The 23,664-nt window shown below is 35.9% G+C and overlaps 1 protein-coding gene across 2 annotated transcripts in view; it reads right to left on the bottom strand.

Annotated features, from left to right (window-relative positions):
* THEMIS (thymocyte selection associated) overlaps positions 1–23,664 on the bottom strand; it is a 133,062-nt gene that overhangs the window by 92,828 nt on the left and 16,570 nt on the right. For both annotated transcript variants that reach the window (XM_084889639.1, XM_084889640.1), the window contains exon 2: positions 13,097–13,255. In XM_084889639.1, the coding sequence (XP_084745765.1) occupies positions 13,097–13,255 (159 nt within the window). The remainder of the gene's footprint in view (positions 1–13,096; positions 13,256–23,664) is intronic.

Raw genomic sequence — 23,664 nt, 5'->3', positions numbered from 1 at the left:
ATTTTACATGCTTCTTGTGGCTTTTAAAAAAAATCATTTTGTTATGTTCCCAAGACAATTCTTAGGTTAGTATAACCTACAAAACCTTAAAGACTACCCCAAATCCACTATTTTCACTAGAAATTTTAGCTCAAGCATATCTATTCAACTTCAGATGTACATGAAATATCCTATCAAAGCAAAAACCTCTAAAACTTGAGTGAAGGGTATGTAATATCTAGTAACATTTTATATAATAATGTTATTAAACATTATATAATAATATAATAATAATGTTCAAACTGTGAGAATATTCTCCAGATTTTTTAGAGTCAATATTAGGATTATTGAACATCATGAACTAATGAGTGATTCCAATGGTCTTCACAGAAGAGTCTCCAAGAGTAGAAAGAAGGACTATGAAGAAAGTCAAATTTCATGATAAGAAAATTTTGCATAGTAAAATTTTGCCTGACCCCATTCTTTGAAATTGGGAATGAGAAAAAAGACACAGCAAACATGGTGACCATTAAAAAGAAATGTTAGATGAGAAAAAATGAGGCTGTAGAATTTCTATGCTCCAATGTCTTTACATTATAATGGAATAGGAATTGTCTATAATAGCTATTAAGAGTTTTTAATACTTCTTTTACCTGGAGGTAAAAAGAATCATAAAACCTACCATTTTACTTTTAACTCTGTGTCAATTATTGCATTAAAAAAAAACCCCTCTTTTCTTAAATAACACCTAACCTCCTTGCAAGGAGTGATGCTGCCATATCTAACACATTTGGGATGTTTAACAAATAATTTACACTAATAGTGTTAGGTCTTGAAACCAAATGATATAAAATCTCTAGCTTCCTTATAAAGTTGTCATCTATATTTGTTCACGTTAAAGCTTTCTCCTGCCCAGCAGGGAGAATGAATAATAAGCCTAGAATGAGGACAGAGAATGTGAGAAATTCCTCTTCCCATAAACCTTGGCAGGAGCAAAGCTCCCTGGACTCTTTAGTTCTGCAGAGCACTGCCCCTGGGTTATGTAAAGACACATAGAGGCATCAGGCCTGGAAAGAACCCTGACAGACTTCAGGCATCCCAAATCCCTCACCAGACTTTGTTAGGAGGATTTTCAAAATACTATAGATTTGCCTTGGCCCTGGTCACTTTGGGCAATAGAATGTTCAGTGATACACAACTATCCCAACATTATAGTCAAGGGATAAAAAGTATGAGTGTGATTCAGACAGCCTGGGTTTAATTCTGGCATCAGCCCTTTCTTCACTGTGTAAACTTGAGAACTTAAAACTCTCAGGGCTACAATTCCCTTTTCTATAAAATGGAGAAAAAAGTCAGCTGGGTCAAAACATTAATGTGATGATTAAATGAGTTAATAAATGCAACATGCATAGAAAATACATGTACCAACAAAAAGGTTATTTCTTCTCTCTCTCTCTCTCTCTCTCTCTCTCTCTCTCTCTCTCTCTCTCTCTCTCTTACTCTGGAATTCTGAGTCAGAGTTTTGTACCTGTGAGGTCAAAGAGTACAAACTAGAAAGTCCAGCCTGGACCAAATTAGATGGGACAAACTTTATAGAATCCACAATTCATCCTCTGACACAGGTATAGCAAAAAATCCCAGCAAAAATATCTTCCTCAGATTTTTTGCCAGTGTTTGAACATGGAAGTGAGTCTAGGTGACCTCTTTAGGTGGACTGCCTTTGGGGAAATATTTCCAGGTTGCTTTGAAGAGTTTGCCTGATCCCATGCTTTGAGAAATTGCTTACAATTTAACCACCATAATTTTATGCCCATAATGAGCAGATTATAGGAAGATGTAAGAACTTCTAAAATGAAAATACTGTGCTGCTTGTATTTATTCACAAGGTATGCATTATACACAGTTGCTGAAGTTCCCTTGAACAAAAGTAACAGCAAAACGCCAAGGCATTTTTGAAAATGTGTTTTATTCATGGCTCTGAAAGGTAGGTGAAGCCAATTCAGGGAGGAGCATACCCTCCCTCTCTTTTAATGATCATAATTCTGCTAATGGAATGTTAGTGGAAAGAGTTCAGGAGCCATGTGGCGCTGATTGCGTTGTTTGGTATTGATGTTGCCTGCAAATTAAATGTACCTAAGTAGCCACCTGTTTATGCTTATGATTATGTAAAGCCCCATATGTTTCCCTCTCTACACAGGGGAGGTAAATATTGAAAAAATTATCCTGGTGTGAAAGGTGAAAACAGCAGCATTTCTTCTATAACTGTCACATATGCTGCAGTGTTTCCTTTAATGTTGTACTTTGTCTGACATAGTTGCTGATTTTTACTATGCACTGTTAAAAAAAAAACCAAAACAAAAAAAAAACCCTGTTACCCATGGTTATACAAAGCAATTAAAAATCAGTTTACATAAAATTAAAATTAGGACGAGATACAGTTTTTCAGTGTAGCTGTGTTTAAATGAATATCAGAGCTTAGGATTTAAATAGATTTTGATTTGCATGATGAAGAAAATCAAATTTCCCCTCTAAATTCACCAACAAATAAAAAGGGACATTTTCTTCCTAAATATATCCTTTTGATTACATATTAGTAGACAGGCAACAACAACAACAACATCAACAACAAAAACTAACTTAAATAACATGAATTTGAAAATCCCACCTATATAGTGGGCAGCTCTTTAACTGGCTGGGCCACCACCCTGCTGGCTGGATTTGCTCTGGAAAGCAGGTTGCTGCACTCCATGTAGCCATGACCTGGTCAGCAAGTGCTCCTGCGCAGCTTTGAGATGATGAGTCTGCTTAGTGCAGTGGTTCTCAACGTTTCAAATGCCATGACCCAATAATATAGTTCTTCATGTTGTGGTGACCCCCAACCATAAAATTATTTTCATTTCTACTTCATAACTGTAATTTTGCTACTGTTAATGAATCATAATGTAAATATCTGTGTTTTCTGATGGTCTTAGGTGACCCTGCTAGCGGATCTCAGGTTGAGAACCGCTGCTGTAGAGCCTGTGCAACTGTCTCAGCCGACTTAGGGACTGGCCAGACAGTAGGCTGCAGGAGAGAACAGAGAACGTGCCATTGCCAATTATTTTATACTAGAAACCTGGTGCATGAAATTCCTGCACGGGGGAGGGGGGTTTGTCCCTCAGCCCAGCCTGCACCCTTCCCAATTGGGGACCCCTTGAGGGATGCCTGACGCCTGTTTAGGCCTGATTCCACCGGGATCACAATCCAGGATTGCTGGCTCCCAACCACTCGCTTGCCTGCCTGATTGCCCCTAACCACTTCTGCTTGCCAGCCTTATCACCCCCTAACCACTCCACTGCCAGCCTGATTGACACTTAACTGCTTCCTGGCCATCCTGATTGCCCCTAACCGCATTCCCCTGATGGTCTGGTCACCCTTAACTGTCCTCACCTGTAGGTCTGGTCACCCCCAAATGCCCTCCCCTGCTGGCCCAGTAATCCCTAAATGCCTCCCCTGCTGGCCCAGTCATCCCTAAATGCCCTACCCTGCTGGCCTGGTCACCACTAACAGCCCTCCCCTGCAGGCCTGGTCCTCCCAACTGCCCTCCCCTACAGGGCTGGGTGCCCTTCAACTGCCCTCCCCTGCAGGACTAGGTCCCTCCAACTGCCCTCCTCTGTAGGGCTGGGTCACCCCCAACTGCCCTCCCTTGCTGGCCTGGTCTCCCCCAACTGCCCACAACTGCCCTCCTCTGCCAGCCATCTTGTGGTGGCCATCTTGTGTCCACATGGGGCAGCCATCTTGGAGTGATGGTCAATTTGCATATTACTCTTTTATTAGATAGGATGGCTTATATCTGATCAGAAGGAGTTTAAATATCAACTGTCTAGTAGCCTAAACATGATGGTTCCAGACATTCCAATAAAGTATTTGCAAGAAGAAACAGAATATGATAGAAAAAGATGAAAATGAACTACACCTCCAAAAACTATTAATAGGTCAATGCTCTCGAAAGCCAGAATTTACTTTTATAATCAAGAAGAGGGAGCTGAAATGAGAACATTAGAGGCCTAGCAATCCTGGGTCCCACAAAACAGAGGAGTGTTTCCAAATTTTCCAAAGATAATATGAAGAACAGAAATAAAATGAATTAATGTTACTGAATACTTTTTATAGGTCAAAGTTTGTACTAAGCACTTAATGATCATCTCATTTCACTTATTTACTAGTAATTGTTGGAAGAATTTTACAAGATAAAAAGTATTTCAGTCTTTCCAACTTTATATCAATAGATAAGGAAATTAATAAACCGATGAACTAAAATATATCAAGGATGTCACTCAATTCTTTTTTAAACTTTGGTATATTTTTTCCCCCCAGCCTGGACATATACATACATTTATATAAATACAAATGTTCTAAAATATTAAAAATATACCAAATGCATTTATTTAAATCCCATTTCACTTAATATTAAACCATGATTAAACCTCATATTTCAAAATATTTTTCACAAATTTGATTTTTGATGGCTATGTAATATATCTTAAGTGATATAAATTATTATTTTCCTCATTATTTGGCACTTACACTGACTTCTATTTTGCTAGTATAAATAATTCTAAGATTATTATTTCTTTAGAGTTTATTCTAATAAGTAGAACCACTGAGTTAAATGCCTTTTTTTTCAGCTGATTGCTGGTTCCAGGAAGGCAGGGATCAAAATATAAGAGTATTTCTGCCATCAATTGTTATCTCTGCACAGGCACAAAAGAAGTATTTGCCAAATGACTGCCAGATGGCTTTTGAAATACATCAAATTTATTTTTAGAAAAGTTGTAAAATTCTATATACCCTTTGCTTAGGTTTGAGAGTAGTCCCTTAGCAATACCTTTCTCAATTTTATTAGTGTTGTAAAAGATTAGCTAGTAAATACATGGGAACACTGTCATTATTGCTTTAATTTATATTGAGTCCAAACTAATTTCTGTGTGGGTACAAGCTCTCTGAATTTTTTCTAACTTTTATTCATTTCCCAGTTAGTGTTCCCCTAGACTATTTGATTGTTTCATTTTACATTTTAGTGATTTCTAGTATTTTAAATATTGTGTCATTTTGCTGTTTAACCTTTCTTCCTGTTTTTATTTTTCAGATGTATGGAAATTTCCATTTTATATAACCGGATATATTGATTCTGCATAGTTTAAAATATAACTTTTAATCAACTTCAAATTTTCTTTGTGCCTCCTGGTATAAGTTTGATGATCCAATTTCATCTATTGCTTTCCCAAATGATAACTACAGTATATTAATTTACTAAAATAATGTTTCCTTTAGCCCCAGATGTGTAGTATGGGCTTCTTCAAGTAGAAAGTAATAGTCAACATTAAGATCTGGTTCAGATCTATAAACAAAGGCGTAAGTTTGGGAACATTAGCGTCAAATTCAAAGCATTGCTCTAATTCTTCTTTAACACTAATAACACTATTATTAATTTATTGACTCAGCTTTTGATTTTCTGTAACATTTAGAATAATTTATTCTAACTTTGAAATAGGTTTTAACATTAGCAAGACAAGTACTTTCTTATTGTTCTGTTTTTTAAGTATTTACTTGAATGTTTTCATGTTTATACTCCCTCATGAATTTTAGAGTTACTTTCTTAAGAGCCAACACAATAATAATTATGATTATAATATGTGAATTAGGGTTATCATTATGTTTGTCTTATAAATTAATTCATGTATAATTGACATATACAATATTCAGTTTTCTGATTTAAGCAGTTAATTAACAAACTGATGCACTAAAATATATCAATATGTTTTTATTTATTTTTTAATCCTCACCTGAGGATATATTTTTATTGACTTTAGAGAGGAAGAGAAAGGAAGGAAGAGAGGGTGGGAGGGAGGGAGAGAAGAAGAGAGGAAGAGAAAGAGAGAGAAGCGAGAGAGAGGGAGAGGGAGAGAAAGAGAGAGAAACATTGATGTGTGAGAAAGAAACATTGCTAGGATTTCTTGTATATGAGTCTGGACTGGGGATCAAATCCCCAACTAGGTATGACCAGGAATCAAACCTGTATCCTCTTGGTACACAGGAGGATGCTCTAACCAACTGAGCTATCTGGCCATGGCTGTGCTGGCTATGACACCCACTGTGGCCAGCAAACCAGCCAAATAGGGAGTGGGGCCAGGCTAGCCAACCTCCTGTGGCCTCTCTCCCCAGCTGGCCCCGCCCTTGATCAGCATCTTCCACCCTGATTGAGGGCCGGTGGTCGATTCTCCCACAACGCTTCCCCCTGGCCGTCCCACCCCAAATTCGTGCACTGGGACTCTATAGTTTTTAATAAGTAAGCTTTTATAATATTTTAAAGTAAATAAGAAAAAGAATTAAAGTTTTATATTTCTTATACTATATATAAAGATATTAAGCAGAGTTGTTTTGTGCTTTTCCATTGCTATTTTAAAATGTCTTACTCATATATTCTAAATGGAAAGCATGACTATATATATATTTTTTATAAATAAATATGTTTATGTTCATATTTTATGTATATACTCTGTATGTATTTACTTATATATGTTTACTTATATATGTTTTTCATATATTATTATACTGTCCTCTCACAAAACTAACATATTAATTCTAACAAATTGAAAATTTTGCTTCATTTGCTTCCATTGGTTTTATTGGATGATCTTATTTCAAATAATGATTATCACCTCATTTCTAAAAGTCTTCAAATTTATTTTTTACTGGCCATATCTATTTACTCAAAATTATGGAGTGCTGTTAGATAAGAGTGAAAATAAAGATCCATATAAGAACAATGCCTTCTTTGTCTGACTTACTGAGCCTTTGCTCTTGCTACCTAAACCCGACCGCAGAGCCCTGCCCATAGTGTGACCACCTGCCACGCTGTGTCAGACCTGCCATTTTCTATGATTCCCAAGGTTTTTAAATTCATGTTGCCTATGAAACTGAGACAAGATTCCTAAAAATAATTTGAATTTTATCTTTTAAATAGCTGAGTTTTATGCTATGCAAATTACATCTCAATAAAGCTGCTAACTTTATGTTTTAAATTGGAGAGAGGAAGAATAAACAATAAGTAATAGCTTCAAAAAAGCAGTTAGGTCAGTCCCCTCATTAGTTCTTGATGGGAATGTGAATTGGCAGAGTGTTTATGGAATGTGATTTGGCAATATGTGCTAAAAGCTTTAAAATAATTTTTACTTCTGAAGTTATAATGTTACGTTCATGGGATTATTATAGTAATGAGATATATAGACTAAACTTCAGTTAAAAGCTGCTCGTGATAGTATGAACTGCATAAACGACAATTTCAGAATGGACTTAATAAATTATGATATATACATATGAGGGCCTATTACATAGAAAATAAAAATTGCTTTTGAAGAATTTTTAATAATATAGGCAAATCCTCAGAAATAAGCTTGTTCCCCATTATATTACATCTGTTTGTGTATGGGTGTGCCATGTACTAGAAAACAATGGAAGGAAATGTAACAAATATTAATGCTAGCTAGCTTTGGTGATGAGATTATAGGAAGCTTTAATTCTTTTCATTTTTTTCCATTTTCTAATTTTCTACAAGATTGTGTGTTAATTGTAAAGTTGAAAAAAATCAATACATCTTATAACTTTAAAAAATTAGGTTTCGTATGTCCACACTAAGACCTGCATGTGTATAGCAGCTTTATTCATAATTGCCAAAATTTAAAAGCAACCAAGAAGTTTTTCAATAAGTGGATAAATAAAATGTGGTACATCCAGATAATGGAATATTATTCAGTGCTATCAAGAAATGAACTATCAAGCCATTCAAAAACATGGGGAACCTTCAATTCATATTACTAAATAAAAGATGGCAATCGGAAAGATTACTTACTTTCAAATATATTTTGGAAAATGCAAAAGTATGGAAACCATTAAAAAAAATCAGTGGTTACCAGGGATTGTGGGGGAAGAAGGATGACCAGGTACAGCACAGAGGATTTTGAGGGCACCGAAAATACTTTGTGTCAGTCTATATGATAGATACATGCCTTTATACATTTGTCTAAACCTAGAGAACATACAACACCAAGAGTGAACCAATGTAAACCATGAACTTAGGTTATGATATATCAATGCAGATTCATCAGGTGGAACAGTGTACCACTCCGGTAGGGAATATAATAATGGCCGAGACTATGCATTTGTAGGGGTACGGGTATATGGGAGACCTCTGTACTTTCCACTAAATTTTACTGTGAAACTAAAACAACTCTTAAAGAAATAAAGTCTATTAAAAAAGGATTTTGTTCCCATGGCAGAATCTCTAAATCACTAATGTATAATTATGTATAAATATAGTAATGTATTTTGCCAATGTCCAGTTAAAGGAATCAAGGAACTAAAGATGTGAGTAGACAATTTTGTAAGGAGACTCTGGTTCCACCATGGTGATACTGTTGAGGTAACATGATAACAAACTTTAGAGCAGTTGTATACGTAGGAAAGGGGGCTGGTAAGAGCAAAATGTGATTAGATTTTTAGAAGATGTATATAAAATATTAATACCTTGAAAACTTATAGAATAGTGCCAGGTGTGGAAAAGCCAATTTTAAGACGATCTTTTTGACATAATTTTGGTATGAGGTTAAAATGTACATAGGTGGGTGAAAAGAAGACTTTAACCTAGACCTGCAAAGTCTATTCCTCTTCCTGATATTATTCACTTTAGTTATCCAAAGAACTTAAGAGAAAGAATCTGATCATGTACCAAAGAACAGAAGAAAAAATTGTCAAAAAAATGGAAATGAAAATTAGTTATAAAAGCCTGAACTTTTTTGTACACTTAGATTTCTTTACAGTTTTTGGTCTAGTATGTCCAGAATATCCCTTTTCATCTAGGAAAATATTTTGTGCAATAGACATAGCTGAATTTACTTTGCTTAAGTGAGCACAGTGGGGGAGAGATACCTTATGAGAAGTTGACCCAGAAAATTTGGCAGAATAGCCCATTATTCCTTAAATAGCAAATTATCCAAAGGCAGGGAGCCTATCTAGGGTCTCTTTGAATCATGTCTTCATAACATCCAGATGGAAAAACAGGAGCAAATTGCACCTTTTATCTTGCTTCTTTTAACAAAAGTCATTCAAAAAACAGGAGCTGAAAAGGTTATGCACTATAAAGCTACTAAATATATTTTAAATATAGTTTTTCAAAACAATTTTGCTAACAGGTAATTTCTAAAAGGAATTTATAAGCTGATAATATAGTCAGTTTCTAAAAAATTAGATGCAATCATAAAATGGCTAATCCTAAAAAATGTAGTCATTTCAGTAGTATATAAACCACTGAAGGACCATTGAATGCGATATTATGTTTTCTATCAATTAAGTATATAGCTTCCTGAATAAAACAACAGAGAAATTTATTTTGAAAAAATATTAATGCATTAGGCATTTTAATACCCAGGCACAAAGAAGCAGGTTTCATTAATTCTAGTCAAACAATTTCTTGAAAAATAATCCTATTATTAGTCTAATTTTGTGTATCTAAACATATCCTAAACATAGAAAAGGTACAGTAAAAATACAGTATAAAAGACCAAAAAAAAAAGATACACCTGTAAAGGGCATTTACCATGAATGTAGCTCACAGGATTGAAAGTTGCTCAGGAGGTCTCAGTGAATGATGAGTGAATGTGAAGGCCTAGACTATTACTGTACATTACTGTGGATTTACACAAAAAAATCAGAATTTTAACAATACTATAAACCAATACACATTTGTAGAACACTCCACCCAGTAATAGCAAAATCCACATTCTTCTTAAGTGCACCTGGGATATTCTTTAGGCTAGGTCATATGTTAGGCCATAAAACAAATTTCAATAAATTTACAAGAACTGAAATTATATAAATAAAGTATGTCTTCTGATCATAATTTAATGAAATTAAAAATCAGTAAAAAATAAATTTAGGGAAAATTCCCAATAAAAAAAAGGGTATTTAAAAACATATTGAGCTTTTTGAGTTTATAATCTAACTGGAAGCTGAAATTGAAACTTTTTAAAAAATATATATTTTATTGATTTTGTACAGAAAGGAAGGGAGAGAGATAGAGAGTTAGAAACATCGATGAGAGAGAGTCATTGATCAGCTACCTCTTGCACACCCCCTACTGGGGATGTGCCCACAACCAAGGTACATGCCCTTGACCGGCATCGAACCCAGGACCTTTCAATCCCCAAGCCGACGCTCTATCCATTGAGCCAAACCGGTTTCGGCTGAAATTGAAACTTTTGAGTAGAGTATAAATAAGACATTTCTCTATTGAAATTTATGAAAATATTAGTGTCCTTGGTTTTTATCTAGTGCTGATATAGATGAATTATTTCTATATCAGGAATCCTTTTCATCATTACCTAGAACAGGGGTCCTCAAACTTTTTAAAGTGGGGGCCAGATCACGGTCCCTCAGAGAGTTGGAAGGCCAGACTATATGAACTACTAATCCCTACTATAACACCTTGGCTGCGCTCACTGCCCAAAAAACCTGGCGGGCAGGATCAGACTCCCCTGGGGGCTGCATGTGGGACGCGGGCCGTAGTTTGAAGACCCCTGACTAGAAGGATAATTTGTTTTAAGAGAGGCAGAAACAATTTCTTGATCATCACCACTCACTTAATCCTGATCCTTCAAATAAAATTATCATTATACATACAATGTTAAATCATTGCTCAATTGATACAAGATGATTATGCTGACTGAAAGCTCAATGGGATATTCCAAGCAGCAATTCCCCAAGTTAAACTATAAGTCAAAAAGCTACGTGTTTTAACTACTATAATAAGAAATGTTCCTTCTACCAGAAGATTCTAGTAATTTTGACTTACTGAATATTGATTATATACATCTTCTAAACACTGTGGGGATTGCAGCAATAATTGAGATTCAGATTCTTTCCCCAGCAACCTTATGATCTATTAAGCAGATGGTGCTTATAAGACAAGTACACAAATAATTTCAATTACATACAAAAGGTTGTAAATGCAATGATTAAGGCATGAAAGCCTATAGTGATTTAAAAGGAGAATTGACACTCAATTAGAGTACTTAGGAAAAGCTTCTTAAGCAATAGTTCTCAAACTTGGTTGCTCATGATCACTCCTCTGGAAGCTTTAGAAAACCTTGATGACCGGACTTTCTCCCAGACCAAATAAACCAGAATATCTCAGGCAAGTGGCCTGAGCATCAATATTTTTTAGTCCCCTTGGCAATTCCAATGTGCAGACAAGTTTAAGAATCGAAAGATGGGCTGAGGAAGGAATAAATAGAATCATTCCATGAGAAAGGTTTCAATTGAAAGGGTTGGAATATTGGAGCACTTAGAAGAATCCTTTCCTCATACAGTTAAACTCATTTTTATTCTTTAAACCTCAGCTCAAGTACAACATTCTTGAAAAAGCTTTGCCTGACTCCATTCATGATAACAATGTCAATAATTGTAATAAAAGCTAATGTTTTTTATAGCCCTTGCTAACTGATAAGTATCATTCTAAGCACTTTAAACATATTTTAATACTTAACCCTCCTAACCACACTAGGAGACAGGTAGCAATATTATTATCACTTTACATAAAAGGAGGCTACATAACTTGACAAGGTTACACAACTAACAATGGCAGAGCTGAGATTCAAATATAATGACTCAGAAATCCACGTTTTGAAACATGACCAACTGGTGTTAAATGTCACTTATCAAGACTCCCATAAAACCTGTACATACGTCCACTATTCCATGAATCACATTAAATTGTAAATGTTTATTAGAGTTTTTTCTTCCACTCATCATTCATTCAATATACAGATATTGAGCACATTCTCTGTGCCAGAAAATGTGCTTGTTTCTAGGAAGACAAAGTCCCTTATGTAATATTTTATCTGTGAAGGAACTGTAGTTTAGATCTGAGGTCAGCAAACTATGATTCACAGGTCAAATTCTGCTGACCACCTTATTATAAAGACATTTTTGTTGAACCATGTTCTTTGGTTTGGTATCTAGAGCGTCTTTTATGTTACATTATCAGAATGTAGTAGTTGTGATAGGGACCAACTGGTAGCAAAGTCTAAAATTTACTATCTGGCCCTTTTTAAAAGGTTTGACAACCCTTGGTCTAGTAGGGGTGTCGAACTCAATCAGAGAAGGGGCCAAAATCTAAAATCCAGCCTAAATCGCGGGCCGAATGGTTTACTGAACAGTCATAAACTGACAATGTCATAAACTGACAGTGGAGTGCAGTGATGACAGCGCGGTGCGGGCCACATTGCAAGGCCTGGCGGGCTGGATTTGGCCCGCGGGCCTTGTGTTTGACACAGGTGGTAGAGAATAATACAAAAGAGGAAATCATCAATACTTAAAATAAGGTGAATGCTCCTCTGGTACCCAATATACTAAGAGAACATAAAAGAGGGATTTCTAGCTTAGGTTAGATGGTCAGAAAAAGCCTTCCAGATTTGGAGTAATTTTTTAAGGCTGAGTAGAGTTAACTAGATAAAGAAAAGCAGCCAGACTTGCCAGTAAGATCAGCAGGGGAGTTTAGCAGTGATCCAGAGAGCCAGAATAATGGCAATGGGAATAAAGAGGGTCAATGTGTTTAATATACAGCAGTGGGTAAAAGTATGTTTATAGTTATTCATATGGGAAATATAATAATTAATAAATAATAATACAAGAATAAACTCTGTTTCACATACTCACAATTATAGGCCTACTTGTGTCCACCCCGGTATATTTAGTTCTGCATGACTTATAAAAATATATCTTTGAATTCTTTAATTTATCTATGTAGTATAGCCAGTGTTGCTTGTAGTTGAAAATTACTAAATATTTGTTAACAAAATATTTAGTCCTAAGTAAAGGATGTTTATTTAAAATGGTAAGAAAATATTTGCCTTATAATAGTTTTTAAAATCATTGAACTATAAGAATTATGATTCTTTCACCCACTGTCCTAGAGTGAGTAAAAAACACTACCACTTTTTCATTGTTTGCAATTGTATAGATGTATATATCTATTAGTAATGCAGTTTTACAAATGAGAAATGGTTGCAATATACTGTACCTGGAAAATTCATAGGCAATTCAAATGGTTGTGGTGATTCACTACCTTCAATGTGCTCACAAATTTCAGCTATGATCTTCTTAATTTTGAGGCCAGTAATTTTAATCACCTCTCCTGTTGACAAACAGCATTCATTTCCAAACATTTCATAAACAGAACCTGAAAAAAGAAAAGTGAAAGCAGCTCTTAAAAAAGAATTAAAACTTGAAGAACAAGGTAGGAGTCAAAAACCTTATATCACATGTTTTTATTCAGTTCCTTTCTTAGCTACCTACTAAAGAGGACTTCAATCAAGCCTGGCAAAATGTACAACATGTACCAGAAAAAAATATTAGATTTTCACTTTATCCACTGGGCAAGGTAAAATCTTATTTTTGTTATTATTGTAAATTGAATTTATGATTTCCTCAGCACCTTTAGCTCATCTTTTCAAGGTCAAACTACAAACATGTCTTTATTGGGATTTATGATCTGTTTCTGTGGGGTCACAGAATTAAGCTTATTTGAGTCAACAATGATCTAAATAAGTACTGCAAACAAGGTTATAATATGATCTAAGATCCAAAGACAGAGGGTCTGCACACCAGGGCTTTATAGCAGGAGCATCAAATCTATTTCTTAGACCTGGTTCTCTTCATCATCATGAATATAAGACTTATGCCCATTTTTATCTCTTGATTTTTCACAAGCAGACCAATCCAAATAAACTGGAAAGCTTCATTTTAGTTCAGAATTTCACTCTCCTTCCTAACAAACTTTTTATCATAGACTAGAGGCCTGGTGCACAAAATTCATGCAGTGGGGAGGCGGGGGCTCAGCCCAGCCTGCATCCTCTTATAGCCCAGGAGCCCTCAAGGAATATCCCACTGCCAAGGAGGCGGTGTGCATTGACCACAGGGGGCAGCCCCTGCATTGAGCATCTGCCCCCTGGTGGTCAGTGCATGTCATAGCGACCTGTCATTCCTCTGGTCGATTTGCATTATTACCCTGCTGGGGTGTTTTCCAGCATCTAGAAGGGTTCAGGAATCTGGACAAGGGCTGCTTGTAAATTAATTAAGAGGCTAGAGAAGAAATAGGAATTTGGAAGGAATTTTGGGGAGCTGAGGAAGCTTAGCTGTAGTAGCTAAGTTCTCTCTATCTCCAGACCCAGGACTCTTTTTATTCCCACATTTTGCCCAATAGCAAAGTAGATATACATATCAAAGATAAGGTTTAGTATACAGGGCATTGTCAGGTTGGGGAAATGCCCTCGGCTGGGCTGTTCAGCTGTTTGGTCAGCAGGAGGCAATAACATGTAAATTGAAATGCCCTCAGCTGTCTGGTAACAGGCAATAGTAAATGCAGATCTTCAGGTTTGGGGAAATGCTTTTGGCATTCCAGTAGGCAATAACATGTATTCAGCCCTGCTGAATATAGAAGCCCATCAACCTTTTGATGAAACTTCTTGCATTTATGACATGCTGGAATTAGCCTCTGGCATTACCCTTTTATTATATAGGATGCTAAAGCTAAACTTCTTACTCATTTATTTTCCTTTTATACCTCCTCAGGGAGGAAGAACATGAAGTCAAATGATGGGCATCAGAAAACAGAAGAGAAAAAAATATTATGGATAATCTACCTCTACTAAAAAGAGAACAACCCCAAAACTACCCAAAAACCTGGGATATTATTGATTTATAGTTAAACAATAAATAAAACATTGATATAAATGAACATTACCAAACTGTAGGGCTTAAAACATATCATTTTTCCTTACCTCCAATATGATTTATTTCATTTTTATCACGCTAAAATGTGAACAGTATAAACACAGAATTTTAGGTTTGTTTTAATCTTCTGAATTTTTCTCTATTGAACTCCCTCCTCCTAGAATCTTGTCTGCTATAGAGCATGCGCCTAAAATTTTTTTATAGCATTAACAGTTATGATAAAATTTAAGACTGACATGCAATCTAGCTTTAAACAACTCTGCATTTGTATCAGAATCCCAATAGAAATCAGAGCAACACTCAAATTAAAATAATTTATGAAGGTTTTAATAAAGGGGCAATTTACACAGAGGCACAGTCAGTTCTAGGCAAAACAAGAAAATAAAAATCCTGATCTCACTGTTCTCCTTCCATTTGATTCTCTGCCAGGTCACCTCACTGGCCAAATTCAGTCAGAAGGCAGAGGACAAGGGAGGGGCTGATGCCCACACAGAAATCACCTCCCAAGTAGAGAGTCAAAATGAAAATCCAGCATACCAAACTTACTGTTCATTACTCAGTAACAACTACTTTTGCAAGCATGCTAGTGTATCTGATCCTCAAGTTTAGTATATATTTCGCTAACTTCTCTATTTTTATACTCCTCCCTTAACTACATGTTCATACTTTTCATTAACTCTAATACATAGTGTTGTCAGCCATCACAAATCCTTTATAGAACAAGATGGAATATTAAAGATAATAAATCCACAGTGACGTTTTTCTCCAATGAATTCAGAATAGTTAATTTCTATGATCCTCATTTGGCAATTAATCACATACAAACATTTTACATCTTCAGTATTATCTCATCCTGTACTTAACTTTTTATGACTTTACTTTTTATTACTCCCAATTCAATATTAAGCCTTATGAAAGAAAATATTGCATTATATTATTGCATAAATATAATACATCAACTTCCCTTCTTCATTTATTCAACTTATTTCATTAAAACCTATGACGCATCAGGCATTGTGATTGACAGTAGGCATCTAATATAAAATGCACATTGTCTCCTCCCCTTCCTGTTTTGAAGGGAACAAATAAGCAGATATTGCAACAGATTATTAGAGAAATATAATTTAGAAAATTCAGGGCATTGTGGGAGGATATTGAGATATTTAATTAAGAAATTACACGGGAAAGAGATTAGGGAAGGATTTCTGGAGGAAATAACAGCTGGGCTGTTTTAAAGAAAGCCTTACAAGATATCAGGACAGGCAGAGGAAATAGTATTTGAAAGGGCACTGAGATATGATACATTTTGAAATTAAAGTAGCTTGTTAGGTCTCAGATATAAAGAATGGGAAGTGGTAAGAAAGAAGACTAGAGAAGTAAGAGAGAGCCTAGCTCATGCAGCACCTTTATGAAATAATCAATAAACAAAAAGGCCAATAAAAACCTGAAGCAATCACAAATAAAGAATCTACATTTTCAGTTATCATGGTCTAGGAACTAATGCCAATTTAATGAGAGGTCATATGTATCTAGGTGCTTGCTCTTCAAAATCTAGTCTGTGGCATCACATCGGAATTTGTTAGAATTGTGGTCAGACCCCAACCCTGCTGAATCAGAACCTGCATTTTTTAAAAATATATTTTATTGATTTTTTACAGAGAGGAAGTGAGAAAAACAGAGAGCCAGAAACGTCGATGAGAGAGAAACATCGACCAGCCGCCTCCTGCACACCCCCCACCAGGGATGTGCATGCCCTTGACTGGAATCAAACCTGGGACCCTTCAGTCCGCAGACCGACGCTCTACCACTGAGCCAAACCGGTCTCGGCAGAACCTGCATTTTAAACAAGACCTTCCGGTGATTCATAAGCACATTAACACTTGGAAAGCACTGGTTAAGGCAACAAATATATAACTGAAATAGTCTCTGTTCTGAGATTGTTGGAGAACTAACCAGGGAAGGAAAAACATGCCCTGAAAGAGGAAGCATTCAGTGCCATTACGGTAAAGGACATTAAAAATAGAAAAAAGAAAAAGAAAAAAAAAAGGAAAAGATTTTAAGTAGGAAAGTGATATGGTAAGACTTTTCCTTGTCACATAAAATAGAACATAATATGCCCTAGTTAGTTTGGCTCAATAGATAGAATGTCAGCCAGCGGACTGAAGGGTCCCAGGTTTGACTCCAGTCAAGGGCACATGCCCAATCGGGGGTGTGCAGGAGGCAGCCAATCAATCAATGATTCTCTTTCATCTTTGATGTTTCTATTGCTCTCTCTTTTGCTCTCTGAAATCAATAAAAATATAATTAAAAAAATAAAATAAAACATAATGTAACCTATTCATTTTAGCTGAAGACTTTTGGTCTTCACTTCAATGCAATGAATGTCTAATTGTAGACCTAATATTGATATATATCAAACTGACTGATTTGGAATGCCATCCTTTTCAAAGACTCCATGGGAATTCAAAATTAAAGTATGAATTTATGTGAGGTAACATAACAATTTATAGGAAATAGAAGCCAGAGAATTCTGTGAAGAAAAAATTCTGTGAGTTTTATCAACACACAACATACAAAAATCTTCTAACTTGTTAGGTCTCCCCTTTAGAAAAATAACCACTTCTTTCAGTCATAAAAAAAAAAAATAGATCTCATGAAAATACTAATCTTTAATATTTATCTTTAATTCTTTGCTATTTCTAATTTGCCCAACACTAGAAAGTTATGTTCATGATAGGTGACAAGAACATACCTGAAACTTAAAGGGGGGTCTTGTACTATATCATCAATACGATGTCTCTTAAAATATATTTTTTCTCAGTAAAAATATAAAATGGTTTATTTAAAAATTAGCCAACTTTCATAATCTCAAGACAAGCACACATAATATCTATAAATGCCTATTAAAAATTTGCTGAGAGGTGTGTCTGAACTAAGTGTATATATAGGTGTAGATATTAAAATGGTTTTTATTTCATTTTAAGAGGACATGCACTTTGAATATGCAAATCTATTAAATCTTTACAGATGATTCTTTCCAAGTCAGAGCATATGTATTCAGGATAATGCCAAACATCAGAGAAAGCTGGAACAAAGCAGCCTGTTTTCAGTGATCAAACATTGCCCCTGAAGGCTGTAATGAAAGGGCCCTGCCTGTGCTTTTGAAATCACCTTCTCTAATGCTACTTTGCTCAATAGAAATGACACATTAATATCCTTTTATGAGCTCATCCCTTATTTGACAATTCATATAAGCAATACTGTAATCATATAATAAGAGCCAAAACAATTGGTTCAATAGATTTTCTTGCATTTTCTCTACAAAGTTAAAACTGTATGGCAGTCAGGGCAGAGGAAACACATCATTTAGAGGTTTGGTTTTTTTCCTCCCTTTACTCAAGATGCACCCATTCCCACAACTCTCCACCCCTTCCTCAGCCTTACCAGGCCACCTGTCTCTTTATCTCCTCATCAGCTTGTAAATGACTATCAACTGATCCGGAAGGTTCAGCTTATCAATCAATCCTAGATTCTGCGCATATTCCTCGTCAAAGCCTTCCTTGAGCCCCACACCTGAGTGAGAATTAATTCCGTCTTCTGTGCTTTAATAGAACTTTGTTTTGTTTTTTTTGTGTGTGTGTGTGTTTGTTTTTGTTTTTAAATATATTTTATTGATTTTTTTACAGAGAGGAGGAGAGAGGGATAGAGAGCCAGAAACGTCAATGGGAGAGAAACATCGACCAGCTGCCTCTTGCACACCCCCTACTGGGGATGTGCCCGCAACCAATGTACATGCCCATGTCTGGAATCGAACCTGGGACCTTTCAGTCCGCAGACGGACGCTCTACCACTGAGCCAAACCAGTTTCGGCGATAGAACTTTGCATGTATCTTCATTATAGATCCTATGTGATTATGAACACAGTCTGCTAGTAGGGCATTATTTTCTAACTATTGATAGTATGTATATTTTAGATTTTATTATGAGTTCCTACAGAAGCAATATATCTTAGCTATATTTATACTTAATATCACTCACACTGTTAGTAACCTGGTGTTTGTCATTTAGTAGATTCTTAGTGAATGTTGAATTATATCTTAGCTTTACTGTAAAATCGCAATAAATTATTTTGAATATAGTAGCAGTCTTTCTACACCATCAGTTTAAAGAACAGTAAACCCAAGCTTTTGGCATGGGTTATATCTTCATTTCGTATATTTGGTACCAAATGTACAAGCATATGTGTGAGTAGCTGGCCATGAATTATCCAGACAAGGAACATTAGAGAAGGTAATTCTACAATATGAATATCTGCTTAAGTTTGTCAATTTGCAACTATGGTGACCATTTTTCTACTGCTGGAATTGCTTTGCGGGTGAAATGAAGTAATCTGAGATAGTTTGGAGGACTTAAGAAATTATACCTGTAAAGTTTGCTGGCTATTGTTTTATAGTGTTTATAGAACCACATCAGATTGGTGTTGCTAGCAGAGTTGTATCATTCTTTAGAAGGCAGGGAAAAAATAGCAAACATGAAACAATAAGTTTTCAGCTTTACTAGAGGTAGATTCAACTATTTAGATATTGGATATACCTCAGAGAGGAATATCTGAACATTGATAGGAAATGACCTTCTAAAGTCATAGAGACTCATTCCACATCCAAAATATCAATACAAAGACAGTAAAACATTGGCATTGAATAGGAAGAAAAATGTACACACTAAGAAGAACTAAGATACACACTCTCTTACCTCTAAGAATATAGAGTTCTTCTTATAAGATGGGGATTTAAGTGTTATCTGGAAAGTCAAGCTTAAAGACAGAAATATGCTAGAGATTTCAGTGAATGTTGGTGAGTCTTGAAAAGCCTGAGTATGGGGAAGCTATGAAAGCCACAAGGAGTTAAAAAGGCTGGAGCCTGAAAGTGAATAAAGCAGATTAAAATAGTAGGGAGACCAGAAACTAGAAAATTCCTAGTTTCACAAACACCCTGAAGCACATGCCATTTAAATATTTTAATGTCCAAGGAAGAAAGATTCAGTTTTACACACCAGCTAAAAACTTGATGTTTGCTTCCTGGCAGAACCAATTTAATAGAATAAATAAAACTGTGTTAAGAGGGTTTGCAAGTTGGTATTATGATAAAAGTCAACATTGTGGCTTTGTGTTAATAATTATCAGAGCAAAGGGATGTGGGAGTATGAAATGAATATCCCTCCTACACACCTACGAAACATTTCCTTATAATGGTGAAACAAATCAGTGGTTCTGCATCTCCTGACATTATTATTAACCACATTTCACTAAAACTTTAACTGTTAAAATGCCATCATAAATAACAATTTCTTATATGAACAATGTTGCATTGGAAGTTTGGTTTATTGTTTGAGGAAGGACTTGGTTTTTATATACTTTATATAATTTTATATAATTTTATACACTTTAATATACTTGCCTATGTTTTATATCCTTACTGTTAAAGCTACTATAGACCTCTATTGTCATTTAAAATAGTAAACCTTATAAGACAGGAAACCATAAAAAATCTTAGAAGAATCCACAGGCAGCAAAATATCAGACACATATTGTAGCAATATCTTTTTACATATACACCTCCTAGGGCAATGGAAACTAAGGAGAAAATAAACAAATGGGACTACATCAAAATAAAAAGTTTCTACACAGCAAAAGGAACCATCAACAAAACAACAAGAAAGCCTACTGCATGGGGGAACATATTGGCCAATGTTATATCTGATAAGGATCTAATCTCCAAATATATAGGGAACTCCTACATCTTAACAAAAGGAAGATAAACAATCCAATCAAAAAATGGGCAAATGACCTAAATGGACACTTTTCAAAAGTGGACATACAAAAGGCAAAGAGACATATGAAAACATGCCAAAGTCACTAATCATCTGAGAGATGCAAATCAAAACAACAATGAGGTAGCATCTCACAACTGTCAGAATGGCTATCATCAACAAATCAACAAATGACAAGTGCTGGCAAGGGTGTGAAGGAAAAGGAACCCTCATGCACTGCTGGTGGGAATGCAAACTGGTGCAGCCACAGTGGAAAACAGTGTGGTGTTTCCTCAAAAAATTATAAATGGAACTCTCATTTGATCCAGTAATCCCACTTCTGGGAAATATATCCCAAGAAAACAGAAACACCAATCAGAAAGGATATATGCACCCCTATGTTCATAGCAACACCATTTACAATAGCTAAGATTTGGAAACAGCTTAAGTCCCATCAGCAGATGAGTAGATTAAAAAACAGTGGTACATCTACACAATGGAATACTAGCTGTTATAAAAAAGAAAGAACGCTTACCATTCGCAAGAGCACGGATGGACATAGAGAGCATGATGCTAAGTGAAATAAGCCAGTTGGAGAAATATAAATATCACGATTTCACTCATTTGTGGAATATAATGAACAACATAAACTTATGAACAAAAATAGATCCAGGGACAGAGAAGCATTGAACAGACTGTCAAAACTCAGAGGAAAGGCGGGGGGGGGGGGGGGGGCGGCGGAAGGGGAGGGAGTGGGAGGAATAAGAGATCAACCAAAGGACTTGTTTGTATGCATATAGCATAACCAATGGACATGGACACTAGGGAGTATGTGGGGTTAGAACATGTGCTCAGGGTAGGAGTGGCTGGGGAGTGGACAAGGGGGAAAAAGGAGACATATGTAATACTTTAAACAATAAAGAATAAAAAAAAGGAAACCTGTTCTCTACCTCAATTTAATGACTGAATATACTGGTTGAATTGATTATACACAGGCTCCCGTGTCCTATAATGTGTTTATGCAATGCATAAAAAGTAAAGTATCACCATATTATAAATTTTCTCTAAGTTCATTAGTACTGAACACTTTATTAACTATTCTGCTTATGAAATATAGTTTAAAAATTGAGTAAAGGCTTGGAAATTCATAGGAATTTTGAATTTGTTTTATGCCCACTGAATTAAATAATAAAAATGTTTGAGTTTTCTATGTTTTTATTTTAAATTTTTATAAAAATTTAAGTATTTTAAAAAATATATTTTTATTGATTTGAGAGAGGAAGGGAGTGGGAGAGAACAATAGAAACACCAATGATGAGAGAAAATAATTGATTGGCCTCCCCCATCCCCTCTACTGGGGATCGAGCTCACAACCTGGGCAGGTGCCCTTGAATGGAATCAAACCTGGACCCTTTAGTCCGCAGGCCAATGCTCTATCCACTGAGAAAAACCAGCTAGGGCTATAAAATTTTTATTTTTATTGTATTTTAATAAAGTACCAGTTCGTGATAGATTGGGAAAAGAAAATAAATTGGACCTTCACCATGGATAGCTTGAGAAGGGCCTCCCTAAAGCATTCATTACAAATGAATGACCTCAGTCAGTGCAGGGAAATGGGACCTAGTTTGAGGGAGTTACATTTGAACACACTGAGAAAAAGAAAGTTATAACTTAATACGAAAAGTCTTAATCAATATTATTAAATCATCTATCTCAGTGTCACCAGCACCGTAGGTGCCCTGGCTAAAAGACAGGAATTTTAATCAACTTGACAGTAATAGTTCTAATTGCAAATTATTTCACTAGCATTCTGATTTGTACATTATGTTCTCCTAAATTGTATGAGGCAGTGCTTGAGCCTAATTGATCCCTGATGGTTTGAATTGTTAGACCTATACAAACTGAAGTCCAAACCACAAACAGGTAGAATTCCCCTAGGGAATGAATTCAATGAGTTCTATCGAACTAGTGTATCAGTTATTCTCCATGACAGAGAGCATATTCTACCATTTCTCCTTCCCATCACTAATCATCCATGGACATTTCCAACTGAATCCAGATGAGACCTAATAATCCTCTTCAACATAAAGTTCCAGGTGACTATCCATTGGTTGAAGAGGGCACGCCAGGTATAAATTATTTCCCATCTAATCCTACACTATGACTTATCTTGCATTTTTTAAGCCCCTTTGATTGATATTTATTTTTTAAATATTTTAATCCTCAGATTGGGCTAATTTACTCCAAAAGTCTTAATTAAAAGAAATCTGGCAGAATACAGACTCTCTTAATCCATCACTTTTTTCCCCCAGAGCAGCTATCTAAAAATAAGTAAACTAGTAGCCATCAATACCAGGCACAAAGAATTATAGCTAAGCCTACCTACATTTTTGTGATCATTGATAGATCTGATGGTAATAATAATAATTAAAAAAAAAAAAAAGGTTTTCTGTATTAAACAAAAAAAGATTTGACTATTCCTTTCTGTTTCATTTTGTGGGATGAGGGATTTAAAGAGTTTTTTTAGTTATGTAAACCACTAGAGGCTCAGTGCATGAAAATTCATGCACTAGAGAGGGTCTCTCAGCCTGGCCTGTCCCCTCTCACAGTCTGGGATCCCTCAGGGGCAGGAGGAGATAGTGATGCCCTCATCACAACTCTGCTGCTGCCACTGCTAGCAGCGAGAGCCTTGGCTGGCTCTGGTTACCTGAGCCTCGAGCAGCCCTGGGTGGCTGGAGCACTGAGGAGAATGGGAGACTATGGAGGCAGGCACACAGGGGAGGCCGGGCCATGCCACACACTTGCTGCCCCAGGGGACTGGGCACCGCCATCTTTGAGGGTGTGGCAGTCAATTTGCATATTCCCTCTTTATTGACTGTGGGTAGTGCCATCTTTATGAGGGTGTGGCAGCAATTTGCATATTCCCTTTTTTATTAGATAGGGCTGTTGTTCTTGGGTAAATGTAGACACAACCATTGGGTTGAATGCAGCTGTGCTTAGCCAAGCAATGTCTCTGTAATATTAATTGGTATGTTTGAGTCACAACTC

The sequence above is a fragment of the Pipistrellus hanaki genome (genome assembly GCF_964339955.1).
Source record: "Pipistrellus hanaki genome assembly, chromosome: 7".
NCBI classification, from domain to species: Eukaryota; Metazoa; Chordata; class Mammalia; order Chiroptera; family Vespertilionidae; genus Pipistrellus; species Pipistrellus hanaki.
This window is presented reverse-complemented; position numbering and strand designations above follow the sequence as displayed.